This window comes from Cyrtonyx montezumae, unplaced genomic scaffold (assembly GCF_038088225.1).
Source record: "Cyrtonyx montezumae isolate F1298 unplaced genomic scaffold, pur_monq_1.0 scaffold_17, whole genome shotgun sequence".
Classification (NCBI taxonomy): Eukaryota; Metazoa; Chordata; class Aves; order Galliformes; family Odontophoridae; genus Cyrtonyx; species Cyrtonyx montezumae.
The window spans coordinates 20333822-20347400 of NW_027071903.1; the positions used below are offsets into that span (position 1 = coordinate 20333822).

Sequence of the window (13579 nt, forward strand, 5' to 3'; positions counted from 1 at the left end):
GATGCCTCTTGATTTCCTTGAGTTTTGTAACACACGTTTCTCCTCATTACAAAGAAGCACGAGTTGTAGCTGCAACTGGACCTCGTGTGCTCTGCCAGGCTATCTCCTGTGGTTCGGGCTGCTTATCCTCTCTCCCTGCCTGCGGTTTGGCAACGCAGCAAACCCTGCAGTGTTCCTCATACCGAGTCAAAACACCACGTCCTTGCTGGGAGCTCCGAGCTGCTCCAGGCACGTTGGCAAGGTATCACCGGCTTCTCCCGGTGCTGGTGGCTGTGAGAAGTGTACGGTGCGGAGCGGGAGCTCTGATAATTAATCACAAATGGGATAACTTGCCCTTTTCAGATGAGGAGTTCGTGCTGAATCGCCTGATGGCGCAGATAAGAGGTTGCCATTGGGGTTCGCTGGGAGGCTAATTTAAGGCTCGGAAAGAATTTGGAGATCCTTGAATACAGAGGGTTGGTCCTTTGTCCTGCAAATGCACGGAATATCAATGGCAAGGTATCTGAGCGGAGCCTGGGGGTACGGCACGAAGGTTTCCAAGCTGCCTGACATGCCCAACGCAAAGTCACCTGGACGGACCCCGGTCCCCACCCGTCTGCTCTGGGCTGTAGAAACAGCGTCTGAGTGTGTCACCGAAGGATCCCGCCGTGATTTCAGGTTGGAGGCAGGTCCTGTCAGCATTACAAGGTGGGATAAGGGCTGCCAAAACCGCCTTTCCTTCAGGGCAAACATAAGAAACAGTTAAGTTCCTCTTTAGAAGCAGAGGACTGAAGCAATCTCGTATCCACCAATAGCACAGCCACCCATCCCCACCCATGGCAAGGTATGTGCCAGCAGCCCGGGGGCAGAAAACCTAGACCAGATGGGTTTTTTCTTTTTTTTTCTGTGCTAAAACAGCAAAAAAATAACAACCAGAGCAAGCATTTTCATTGATGCTGCAATTCCATTCATCCCAAGCTCAGCCTGACCCACCTGCTGCTGGGCTTGGTGGGGCCTGGAGGAGGACGGAGGTGCTTTGTGTCTGGATAACCCAGCTCCAGGCAGAGGTTTTGGGCACTGCCTTGCTGGCAGTGCTCCGGTCCTACACGTCTTCCCCATCACTTGGGCTTGGATGTACATCCCTGCTGTCCCCAGTGGGCCGAAGGAGTGGCACTGATTCTGCTTGATGCAGGGTTCGTTAAGTGGTGGATCTCTTTCCCAAGGGACTGACAGTTCCTCCATCTCAACATCTCCTTAGATCCAGCCACCAACAGACTATGGGTGGTGGTCTCTCAGACCTATATCCTATAGCACGAAGGCCAGCATCCCTTTGTACTCATTGATGAGTTCTGTGGCCTGATTATTTTGACCCTGAGAACCAGACAGGCTACCTCTGGGGACGAACCCCATTTCTGTTGAGTGTCTTCAGCTGAGTGTTTTGCTCTGCTTTAGGGTGCTTCCAGTGTAACATCACCAGCGTTTTCGAGGCTTTGGGCTGGGGGAGCTCCAGCGGGACTGGGGAACAGCAGCAGCAGCTTTCAGGTGTGTAGTTGGTTTCCTTTGCACTGAGCTGCTTTATGGCTTCGGAGAACTGCAGCTCACAAACCGCAGCCTGATAAGGTTGGGGGAAGAAAGGAATCCACGTCAGCGCCAAGGAATGTGACGGGAGGGAGCCCAGATCCTGGACAAGCATCAGCTGCACTGTGACTGCACTGCAACTCAGCCCTGGGCACCGACACCCCCTTTATAAAGGCAGCAGGTTCGGCCACAGCAGCACAACGCTGCGGGGTTCCCCAGCCGCCCTGGGAAGTCCCCTCTTGTCCCTTCCCCACCGGTGACACTTGGGGACTTCCCAGTACAGGGCTCCTTGATTCCCCCTGGTGCCACCAGGCTTTGGTACAGATTTTGCACGAGTGATGCTCCATGCCCCAGCTCCTCCTGCTCTCTGCTCTCTCAGGGTGTGAATGTGAAGCCCGGCCCCGCCGCAATCAATGAACCCGGCTGCTCGCTGCAGCAGAAAGTCAATATTGACTCTCATCCAGCGTGGGCACTAAAATTAACAAAAGCAGAACAAAGCCCACGCTTCGTTCCGATGCCGGCTTCTGTCGTGCTGATTCTTCAAAGCAAAATAAACGAACATGGTTCTGTTGAAGTTGTGCGAGTGGATCCGAGCGGTCTCCAGGCACACAGCGGCTCAGAGCTGGTCCTGTCTGCTCTGGGAATGGAAGATGGAGGTGAGAAGGTGGCATGTTTGTCTCAGTGATTCATTGGCTCAGCCTGGGGATTGGCTGCAATTTGCTTCTTTGGAAGTCGAAGCTCTTAGAAATGACAGATGCCATTGAGAAACTTCTCACCCCTCTCTTCCCACTGTTACCCATCTTTGTTCTCCCCCGAGAGCATTCCCATCCTTCTCCCAAAGAAAGCATTGCCACCTTTCTCCCACATAACATTCCCTTCCTTCCCCCAAAGCGACCCCATCATTCCCCCAAAAGCACCTTGATCCTTAACCCCAAAATATCCCCATCCATCCCCCATCGCATCCTCCTCAGGGATGCAGATCCAGGGGCCAGGTAGACAGCATCATTGAACATGGGAACTGTGGTTTAGAAACTGGAAATAAAGGCTGAAGTGGTTTGAGGGCTCAGCCTCGAAACGGGGAAGGTGGAGGGGACACGGGGAGGAACCAAAACCTGCCTGCAAAGGAACTATGGGAGCACAGAGGAGAAGCGAAAGTAGCTGTGATTACTGAAAGCCTGCTGGGACGGATGCAGCGCTATCTCGGGCTCTTTCACTTCCCTGTCTGGTCGGCTCTTCTGGCCTTCAGCCTCTCTTTGTGCCCCCATCAACTCCCAGGGGTGGCCAAACCCTCGTCCTTTGAAAGCCTGAAGGGTTTGGGCACAAGGCATTGATTGCTTCTCCTCAGTGCATTGCTTTGCTCACCTCGTCCTGCCAGGCTGGAGCCTCCCCTTTGCCTAAACCCAGAGGGAAAAAGCAATAAATGGGGGGTAAAAAAGCAAGCTTGGGGTTTGTAGGGCAAGGAACTCATGGGTGGTGTGGATTCAGGAGCACTGGAGCTCCTCCAGTCCAGAAAGGTACATAAATAGAAAGGTTGCACGCCTGGAAGATTTATTTCATCTTATAATTGCTTGTTTGTTGACACAAGAGCTTTGGGCGAGTGTTTGCTTTGCTGGTTCCATGGCTCCTGAGAAGCAGGACATGCCAGGGCTGGATCTTGGGGATGGAGACCCCAAGAATCACGTTTTGGGGCTCCCCATTTCCTTGGCACCATCCCATGGTGACAGATATATCCCACACGCCAGGTGGCCCAAGGCTTTGGGGCTGTCCCAGGTGGCCTCCCTCTCCCTGTCCTTGCACAAGGCCACCCCAGCACAGCTGGGGGCCATGGGATCTGTATCTGGGCTCAGCATCCCTGCCCGGAACAGAGAAGGGAAGTGATGCTTCTGGCCCCTATAGATAAGGAGCTGGGGGCTGGAGATAGAGATACCCATCACACCCGAAGTAAGCTGGCAGTGATAGCAGAAATGGGGAAGATAGATTACGGGTGTTCCCAAGATTGTCCCCCAAATCTCCCAGCTTTGGGGAGATCTTGGGGCACTCAAGAGGAGCTGCTGGGTGCTGAGGGCTTCTTACTGTTGCTTTTCAGGGTCACAGATGTGCCAGTGTCTGCTTTGCGCAATCAGTCCCTTTCTCAATCTTTTGCCCCTGTGAGGAATTGGAGATGGGTTGGGTTGCTTCACCGAGGACCTCATGAATCACCCCATTCTCCCCTCTCCTCTTCCTGCATTAATGACAGCCGACACCATGCCTGGGGCGACCTATTGATTTATCCTCTTCATCCCCAGGTGCTGGGCTTATGCTGCCCATGCTATTTTTACAGGAGAGGAAGGTGATGGGCACTGAGCCATCCCAAAGGCCAAACACTATCTTATGACTAGCAAGCTCTGGCCCATAGGGCCAAATGGTGGCTATGGGGTATCCTGTACCCAACCCTGCCCCAACACAGCCCCAGGGCACCCACTGACCTGCTTGGAGAAGGGGGAGGAGATGTTTGAAGAAGTTTGGGAGTGGGGAGGAGGTTGGACCGGCTGACCAGGAAGCCTCTGAGATGCCCTCAGGTATGATGGGAGGGCTGAAGGCTATGGGGAATTTTACCCTCTTGCTGCAGGGCGTTGAGGAAAGAATCAATCATTGGGAAGCTTCCTGGTGGAGCAGGGCAGAGCTTTGTGTCAGAACAAAACTAATTAAAATCTCAGTTTGCTTAATGCTCATGGAGAGCCCTGTTACTGTGCTTGGATGGGCTGAGCTTCGTCCAGGGATGAGATCCATTGGGATGGCACTGGATTTAGCCAGCTTGGGTGGAAGCAGTGGTGGAATGGCCACTTGTTGCACTTGGGCAATAGGGTTTCATTCGCCGTGGTTGTTGTCGCTTGGAGCTCGGAGGTCCAAGGTGGACACCTAAGTTGGGAATCACCTCCTGGAGAGCTGCTGGGACCACGTGCCAAACATGGACCTCTGCTGCTGATGTGAGAAGTGGGTTTTATGACACTGAAGAGTCCCAGGTGCTGGGCTGGGATTTACCTACACTGATGAAAGGTCTGGAAAACCCAGGACCTGCCATGCCGTGTGATAGGCTTCCCAAAGTGGAGCAAACGAAGCCCAGCCCATTAATTACCTGCTCGGGGACAGAGGTTGTGGTTTTGGGCTGCTCCTCCTGCATGGAAGCACCAAAACGCAGATGAAACGGCCTCATGAGACAGTGGGACGTGTCACGTCAAAGTCAGATTTGCTTGAAATTCTCCAAGACAAGAGAATTGCCCGATCCTCTTTCCATCTCTTGGCATGTGCCTCCAGAAGCAAGCTTAGTATGTTTCTCTTTTCCCCCACCCCACACACTTTTATTTATGGCTTTTATTCCATCCTCCCCCGTAACCATATTGATTTTTCCACCTGACCCTGATCCTGCACCCACATCCATGCGCACTCGGGTAGCTTTTGCCAGCATCTGATCTGCCCCTGTCCCACTTGGCAGCATGGTGCTCAGCAGGAACCCTGTTTTCCTTCAGGTGACTTCTGCCTTATCTCTCCAAGGCTTTTCACCTGATTTCTTACGTCAAAGGTGCTTTTGGAGCTGCATTGCTGGTGTACCCAGCAGCCTTCCACCCAGGAAATGGGTGCCTGTAGGCTGAGATGTGAATCCCTTCCACTTTCCTAATTGTGCTCCTTTGGAAGCTGAGATCTAAGCAAAAAGAGGGAAAAAGAAGCAGCTCCAAACTCTGGATTTCCAGGGGTTGAATGGAGAAAGCGTTGAGCACAGTGGTGGTGATGGGTGGACATTGAGCTGGAGCAATATGGGTTCATGAACTCTTCCACCATGAGGCTCTCACCTCGAGGGCGGGGACCCATGTCCCCAGAGCCCCATGACCACAGCTATGGGATCCCACCACCACCTCCTCTCCAGCCATCTTTCCATCGCATTTCCCAGTAGAAAAACATGGGAGCCAGCAGGCGAGCCCCAAAGCCACCAACGTGGCGACAGAGGGATGGAAGAGCTTGTATCCCAAACCATGATGCTGGAGCAGATCCAGCATCCCAAATATCAAACCGGAATGTGGAACACTGCAGTGGGCACTGCCAAGAGCTTTGCTCATTTATTATTATTTTCCCCTTCCGGACACTGAAAATTGCTGCGTGGGATGGAGGTTTGGAGGTGATTGATGGGTTTCTAGTGCTTGCCAAGTAAATGTTCTTTTTATGGGCATCCAACACCTGGGTTTGGAGATCTGGCGCTCGGTGAGGTGTGTCCCAGTTGGCTTTGTGTGAACAGCAGTGCCACGTTGATCAAGAATTTCCTACCTTGGGTTTTTGGGTTGAGGTGCATCTTTCTAGTTGGGACAGAGGTGCAGAGCCATGGGGCTGGGACTTGCCAGCCTGATCCATTTCTCCAGGGCCAGAAAATGGCCATAAAGCCACAGACATGGGGTATCCTCACATGCTGGCAGGGGCACATGGTGGGTGCCACCAGGCTCAGCCCCCAGGGTGTGCAGTGATGCTGAGTGGAAGTCAATGGGGTTTTCCAGCAGGGAGTGCCACATTGTCTCGCCTCTGCTGGGAATTTTCCGTGGAGCTTCATGGCGTGGAAACACACCCAGGCATGGAAAAAGCCCAGGAGGAAAGAAAGAAGACAGGAAGTTACTTGGCTAAGAGGGCTTGGCGGGGTCCCAAGGCAAGGAATGGCACTGGATTCATACATAGCACCCTCAGCACTGTACACGGGCTGGGACCCCAAACTTGTCCTTTTACCCTATGTTTAGTGATACTCTATACCATCCATTTGATCTCCACCTCGAGAGGAACTGGGAAAGAAAGGAGGGGGAAGGTACTGGCTCCCGTGCTAAGGGGGGTGGAGTAGGATGGAAAGAGACATCAGGAATGGGTTGGAGTCCAGAGAAGATAAATAAGGGATGGTTCCTCCCTCCTATGCAAGACCTAGGCCAGGCGGCTCGGGCGGCTTCCTATATTCTCCCTCATTGGCTTTTCCTTCATGGAGGGGGTCTTGATTCTGGAATTCTCCTTGCTATGGGAAAAAATAGCTCTGGGAAAGCATCGCCTAACGTAGAGACGCGTTGTGTCTCTTGGGGAGCTACAACTGCTTCGCTGTTGCTGGGGGGATATCTCATTATCTGCGGTTAATTACATAGAGATAATGAGTCCTGCATCTATAACAGCGCTTTCCTGGGTCCTGTTTGCTTGCCTGGGGGAGGAAGCGTGAGTGCAAAGAGAGAAGCTCAGTGCCACGAGGTGCCTCCTCCAGAGGTGCTCCCCACCAGCGGTGCCTCAAATCCACCAACATCAGCCCTCCAGGACCTCCCCATCCCCAAAATAATGGGGCCCTGAGGGGCTCACTGGGTCCCTGGGGATGGGGAAGAGCTCCCTGGAGGGCAGTGGTCCAGCTCCTCTCCTTGCATGATGCAACCCCAGCATCCTCCATGGGAAATGTGCAGAGTGTGACATTAAGAGCAGCTGCATGGCTCTCCGGCTCCAATTAGCTTGATAATTAGATCTTCATCGAGGACATCGCTACCTCCAGGTGTGTCTCCAAGGAGAGAGCTGCTAACAAGGCTGTGAGCTCCAGGAGGGGGTCACCACCACCAGCAGGATGGCATAGGAGGGACAGGGTCATCCTGGAGAGAGTTTGAAAATCTGGGGTTTGTTTCAGTTTCAGGCATGGCAGAATTGGGAGAAATTGTCCCAAAATCTCCGTGAGGAAACAAAACCCTCAAACCATGGTCCTGCACATCACCATCCCAGCACTCAGAGGAATGAGAGCTGCTAAGGAATCTCGGGGAATCTAAGATGCTCTTAGAGGTCTCTTCCAACTGTAAGGATTCTGTGGTTCTGTGATTCAATAGGATCAGGCAGAGGGTGCCCACCCCTTGCAGTAAACTGCTCCCGAGAGGATTTCCCTTCAGTTCTTCAAACTTTCCCCATTGAACTCGGAGCCAAAAAGGAGAATCGGGGTGAGGAAGAGCATCCCCGGCACAACGCTCAGCTCAAAGGGATCGCCTGCCCCACCAGCAGTCCGGAGTGGCAAAACCCACCACCAAAGCCTTGTTTCTATGACCGTGAATCCAGATAACGAGCTTCGCTCTCCCGTCCGGCCGAGCTCCACCGCAGCTCCTATGAATGAAACGCAGCACGAGGGTGAAACCAGAGCCCAGAGCCCAACACCCGACCGTGAGCTCTCACTCACCGACGTTCCCCGATGGGGGCTGCGGCACTGGGGGTGGCAGAGCCCCGACGCGCTCAGCGCACGTGTGGCGGGGCCGTCCCCTCCTCCCCCCTCCTCCGGCCGCCCCACTGCCACCTCCTCCTCCTCCTCCTCCTCCTCCTCCCACTTCCTCCGCACAATGCGAGCGGCAGAGCGGGGCAGCAGTGCTGTGCCGGGCCCCCTCTCCCCATAAGATGCTCCGGGGGAGGCGGCTCCGCCAGGTGAGTGCGGGACAGCAGTTCGGCACCGAGCCCCTTCCCCTCCCCCCCCCCCACCTCGGTTGCAGGGCAGCTCTCTGTTATGGGATCCGGGTTCGGGCTGCAGGGTTTTACCCCATTTATGGCCGGTGTGGCCGCTGGGCAGTGCCGGTGGGCTTGCGTTTCATTTCTTTCCCCCGTGAAATCCCGCTTCGCTGACCCCCCTCGAGCGCGGCGTTTTGCCATCCACGCGCGACGCAACGCCTTTGGGATCGAGATCTTAAAAAGCTGCGAAGTGAAACTCCCGATGGGTTCCGGCAGCGGACGGGCTCCGGTTGGGATCAGTATGCCCTCACCCGGGGGAGATATCGGGGGGGTGACCTCGGTAGCACCCAAGGGCCCCGCGCCGTGTCACCCCCACGGGGACAGCGGGGTGGGGGCAGGACACGCGGCCACAGCTGGAGCGTCCTCTTCGTTGCAGGGGGAAACGAAGGCGGCGGTGGGGTCACCGTCCCCGGAGGTGCTCCAGGACCGCGGGGATGCGGCACTGTGGTCACGGTGGGGTGGGCTGGGGTCGGAGCGGGTGGTGTAAGCGGTCTTTTCCAACCTGGGAGATGGGATCTGGGGATGGATTTGGGACTGGAGCAGTTGCACAGTGGGGTTTTTTTAATGTAGGTGAGTGCATTTCAGGGAAAGGGGAGAAGGGAGCGCAGAAATCGGGTGAATCACAGTACTCGAGTGCAGTGCCCGTTCCAAACATCGGCACTGTGGGGAAGAGGGGAAAGCCCCGTCCCTCGTGGCACGTGGAGGTGCCACCTTCCTCTCCGCCTTCTCCTGCTGGATGCGGCTTGGGATGCAGCCTCCAGCTCTGTGGGGCTCCTTCCTCCTCCTCCCCAAAATCTCTCATCCCAAACGTCCCTGCAGCAGCACCAAGGGTCGTGAGTGGGGAAACACGTTCCCTCCCCAGCCCCATCCGTAGGTCCAAGCCTGCTGCACAGCAAAGCCACCGAGCTTGGGTCCCCTTATCTACCCCAGCAAGCCTGCCCCACTATCGGAGCCATTTCCCCTTCTGCGGACAGGGCTTTTATCTTATCACCACGCTCTCTTCCTCCATTTCCTTCTCTGTTTCTCTGCTGATTCTTGCCACAAAAAGAAAAAAAAAGAATAAGAGGGGGGTGGAGAAGAGGCGAGATCCCCCTGCTCTGAGCCCACCCGTGGGCCTGGAGCCTGCTGGGATGGGGCCAAGTGCAGCTGGGCCGTGCTCGGGGGGTGGCGGGGGATGTTTGGGGTGTTTGCATGGTGTGCTGGGGGGCACGGAGGGATGCTCTTGCATCTCGGTGGGATGCCCAGGAGGCGCTGGGGTGATGATGAGGAAGGCTGGGCAACGGTGCAATGGTCTGCCAGCTCCACCTGCTGGCACACGGCACCCAGTGCTGCAGGTCCCACCCCGGACGCCAATAAAGGTCCGAATAACTTCAGAAAAGAGAGATGAATGCACCCTGCTCGTGTCTGACCCGTTTTCTCCCTTTCCTCCACCCAGGAAGGCCAGCTGAGCTCTCCCATCGCACACCCCGGTGGAGTATAAATGGCCTCAAAACGTCACTTGGAGCCTCTGAATGCTGTCCTTTTTCACAAGCTACCTCGGCTGGAGGCCAAGCCCAGCCCAGGCGTCCCCTCCATGCTCTGCAAACCCAGCCCCGTGCCTACGGTCGGCCCTGAAACCCACCTTGGCTACAAGGGCTCCTACTTCTCCTGCTCGCAGGCAGAGGGACAGCTCCTGCACTGCCTGCTCCACCGGCCCCACAGCCCCACGGGCAGGCCGGGTGCTGAGCAGGGCAAGAATCACCCCATGTTGGACCCGTTGGTGGCACAGGACAAGTGGCCCGGCCACCAGGGCCACCCCCCCCCTCTGAAGAGGCCACTGGCTGTCCCCAGGCCCGTGTATGCAGCCCCACTTTGCTTTGCATCTCTGGGCTCCCGGGGAGGTGACACCCTGCAGAGGGGGCCGGGGGCCGTGCCTGCTGTGCCCCCACCCTCCCCTGTCACCCTGTCCCACTATTACACTGCCTTTGACAAATACCACGGTCCGTCTGCTGTGCCTGACCAGGGGAAGGCACCCGAAATCCCCACCTGCATACCGGACCCCTGGATGAAGGCACACCAGGAACATCCCCCCTCTTGCTACCCGCAGCCCCCCTACCCGCAGACTCCGGGCTCCTTCTCCTACAAAGCTTTCGGCTTCGTAGTGAATGGGAAATCTCCCCCTTTTCCCAGCACTTACCTTAAGCCACCAACCTCCCAGAGCCACTATCCTGGCCCCGTGGATGACTTTGTGTCGAGGCTGGCTGCACCGGGCACATTGCCCTCGCTGAAAGCAATGGGACCGACGAGAGATCCTGATCCTCATCCTCTGCCCCCAGCCGGGTACCTGCATCCAAATCCTGGGTTTGCCTTCAGCCCCATGGACAGGGCATTGTTCACAGAGCATCACAGCGATGGGCGAACGGCACCGCTGGAAGCCCACAGAGGGAGGGCAGTGACGAGGCACGGCAGCGCCTTCCACCCCATCCACACCCCACAGAAGATACCTGATGGGCTTTTGGGGCCACTTCCCAAAGGAGAGGCTGGCTACAGTCTGGATAAGGCGATGATGGCCACCCCTGTCCTCTGCCAGCAGCAGGAGGTCAAAGGTGGGGTTGGGGATGCCACCAAGGAGCACCTCACCCCTCGTGGGGCCATCTGTCCCCAGGAGAGGCTGAGGGACCGACAGAGCGGTGATGTATCCCCCCCTTCCCCACCAATGCCAGTGATCAACAAGGTCTTCAGCCTGGCACCTTACCGGGAGTACCTGGAGGGGACTGAAAGCTCCATCGACGTCCCCAGGGATCACCCACAAGGGGACACACCGGCCCAGAATGCAGGCAGCGGCCAGAAGGCTGCTGGCATCCAGGTGACACCAATCTCGCCGTGTGACAAAGGGGAAAGCTGTCACCAAAAGGTCCCCGAAGGTCCCGAGGCAAAGCCCACGTTCCCAGAGCCACCAGCAGGAAGTCACCCAGGGCTTCAGGACAGTGGTGGGGAACCAACCCCTGGTGACATGGCACTGGACCTGAGTTTGAAGAAAGGCCTGGTGACAACGGGGAGCAGCCACAAAGAGGAGATGTTGGACCCAAGGGAGAAAGAGGGGCCGCTGGGCCAGGTGGAGGTGGGCGAGGACACCAACGTGCTGCTGGAGGCAGGTGGGGACACCAAACCCCAGGTGCCACCCAACCAAGCGGAGGTGGGTGAGGACACCAATGCCCAGGTGCCACTGCAGCTGGTGGAGGTCAGCTCCAGGGACAGGAGCCACTTCCAGAGCTCAGCTACCTTCATGTTCAAGAAATACAAGATCCTGAGGTCCTGGGAACACCCCTGCCTCCCCCAGTCCAGCTCCCCGCTGCACACATGGCAGGAGTCCCCCAGCACCACCACCCCACAGGAGCCTTGCCACAACGCGAAGCCTGCAGACATATCACCAGCACTGCCCCAAGCCCCCCTGCCCACCCCCTGCCTCATTCCAGCCCAACCGTGCGTAGCCAACCAAGGTTTCTCTGCCTTGCACACATCCCTGTGCCACATCATCTCACACTCAGTGTCTGCGTCCTCCCCGGAGCTGCTGCGGGACTGGCTGAGGAGGACAGAGCCGGGAGACACGCCGACAGAGACACCCAGATCCCTTCCTAAACCCAAAAATGGCTCTAAACTGCCTGAGCTTCAGAAACTCCCGAAAGGCAGGGAGATCTGGCTGGCATTCCGGGATGCGGCCGCGCTCCTCAGCAAGCTCCTGGCTCAGCTGGAGGCCTTCACCTTCACCCGCAAGTGTCCCTTTCCCTACGTGCTGCGGGCAGGTGCTGTCTTCATCCCCATCCACGTGGTGAAGGAGAAGCTCTTCCCCGAGCTCCCGGGGGCCTCTGTGGACCAGGTGCTGCAGAAGCACAAGGTGGAGCTGCGGCCAACCACGCTCTCAGAAGAGAAGCTTCTGAGGGAGCTGGAGCTCAAGGGCTGCACCTCACGCATGCTGAAGCTTCTGGCTCTCAAGCAGCTCCCTGACATCTACCCGGATCTGCTGAACCTCCTGTGGCACCACTCCATTCAGCAGCAGCTCGGTAGGTAGCAGGGTGATCCCCATCCCTTCCTCACGGGGCTTGGAGAAGGATATCCCACTAAAACCCAAGTATTTCTCATTAAAACCCAAGGGTGCCCTGCTAAAACTCAAGGTTTCCCCACTAAAACCCAATGATTTCCCATTGTAGCCCAAGGTTTCCCCACTAAAACCCACTGATTTCCCATTATAACCCAAGGTTTCCCTTGTAAAAACCAACGATTTCCCAGTAAGACCCGAGCTTTCCCCACAAAAACCCAAGTATTTCTCATTGAAACCCAAGGATTTCCCATTAAATCTCATGGATCCCCCACGTGAAATCACAAACACCGTCACTAAAACCCCAAAGATGCCCCTACTAAAACCCAAGGATCCACCACCAAAACCCAAGGATGTCTCCACCAAAAATCTGTGACTAAGTCCCCTTCCTCACTGCATCCCATGAGCTCTACAAGTGCTTGACCACCATGTTTCCCCAGACCGACCTCCACACAGCATGGACCCCACAAAACACAGCCCCAAAACCTCTTCTGAGAAACCCCAAAGCTTCCCCTGAGAAAACCCAGAACCTTGCTCTGGGGAGGCACCCAGGAATGGGACGGTCCCACCCTGCCCTCATGCCCCTACTGCAGCAACTGGAGACATCACCAACAGCTTTGTGTCTTACAGGGTCGAGGTCGGAGGTTGGCCAGTAGGTGAGTCCTCCTGTTGTGTGTTTATCGGCGTTGCTACACGTTTACACCCATACAATGCTCAGCGTGGCTTGGGATGGGGGGTTTACACCTGGGAGGATTCAGGGGCAGGGAGGTGAGGATGCTGACACCAGTTTTATGCATCCTGCTGCCTTCCCTGATGGGTTTTCTGTCCTTTAGTTTCATTTTCTCTCTTCAGCGCTAACTTGCACTTTTCTTTTCCATTCAGAAGCTTGACTTCATCCATTGACTGTGCTGGACTGCAGCACGGGGGCGAGAGCTTCAGCCCTGGCTGGGAAGGGGCTGCAGGGAAGACCTGAAGGACAACTAACAACAAAAATGCTCCCAAATGCTGCGGGCACCCAAGGAACGTGCCCAGGACAGACAGACTGCCTTCCCCCACCTCATAGCTCCACGCTCAGACGTTGCTAGCAGAGGAGGAACAAGCTCAGATGAGGGTTATGCTATTATCATTTTTTCACTACAGGAGTATTTATTTTAAGCTAAGAACACAGAGAAAAAAGAAACCCATACCCTGTGGCTTTTTCTTACCCAAATAGAGTCTTTCCCAGCACAGGGAAGCTGCTGCTGTAAAGGGATTTGGAAAGCAGTGTTTGTTGATCCTGTAACATGGTTTTGTGTACCAATACACCTATGTACAAAGTCCCAAGGAAGGAAATTACGATGCCTTATTTAATGTTTTGTAAGACTATGAGTTTCTAGAAGCACCTCACCTCATTAAAGGGCTCATTTTCCAGTGCCATGCCTCAGTCTCAGCTCA

At 55.8% G+C, this 13579-nt stretch overlaps 1 protein-coding gene across 1 annotated transcript; it reads left to right on the top strand.

Moving 5' to 3' along the window:
• Positions 1 to 7837: 7837 nt before the first annotated feature.
• CUNH15orf39 (chromosome unknown C15orf39 homolog) lies at positions 7838 to 13555 on the top strand. The gene is made up of 4 exons (XM_065733641.1): positions 7838 to 7989; positions 9506 to 12110; positions 12776 to 12801; positions 13028 to 13555. Exons 2-3 carry the CDS (start codon positions 9551 to 9553, stop codon positions 12799 to 12801), a joined length of 2586 nt encoding a protein of 861 aa, XP_065589713.1. The 5' UTR covers positions 7838 to 7989; positions 9506 to 9550; the 3' UTR covers positions 13028 to 13555.
• The last annotated feature ends 24 nt before the right edge of the window (positions 13556 to 13579 follow it).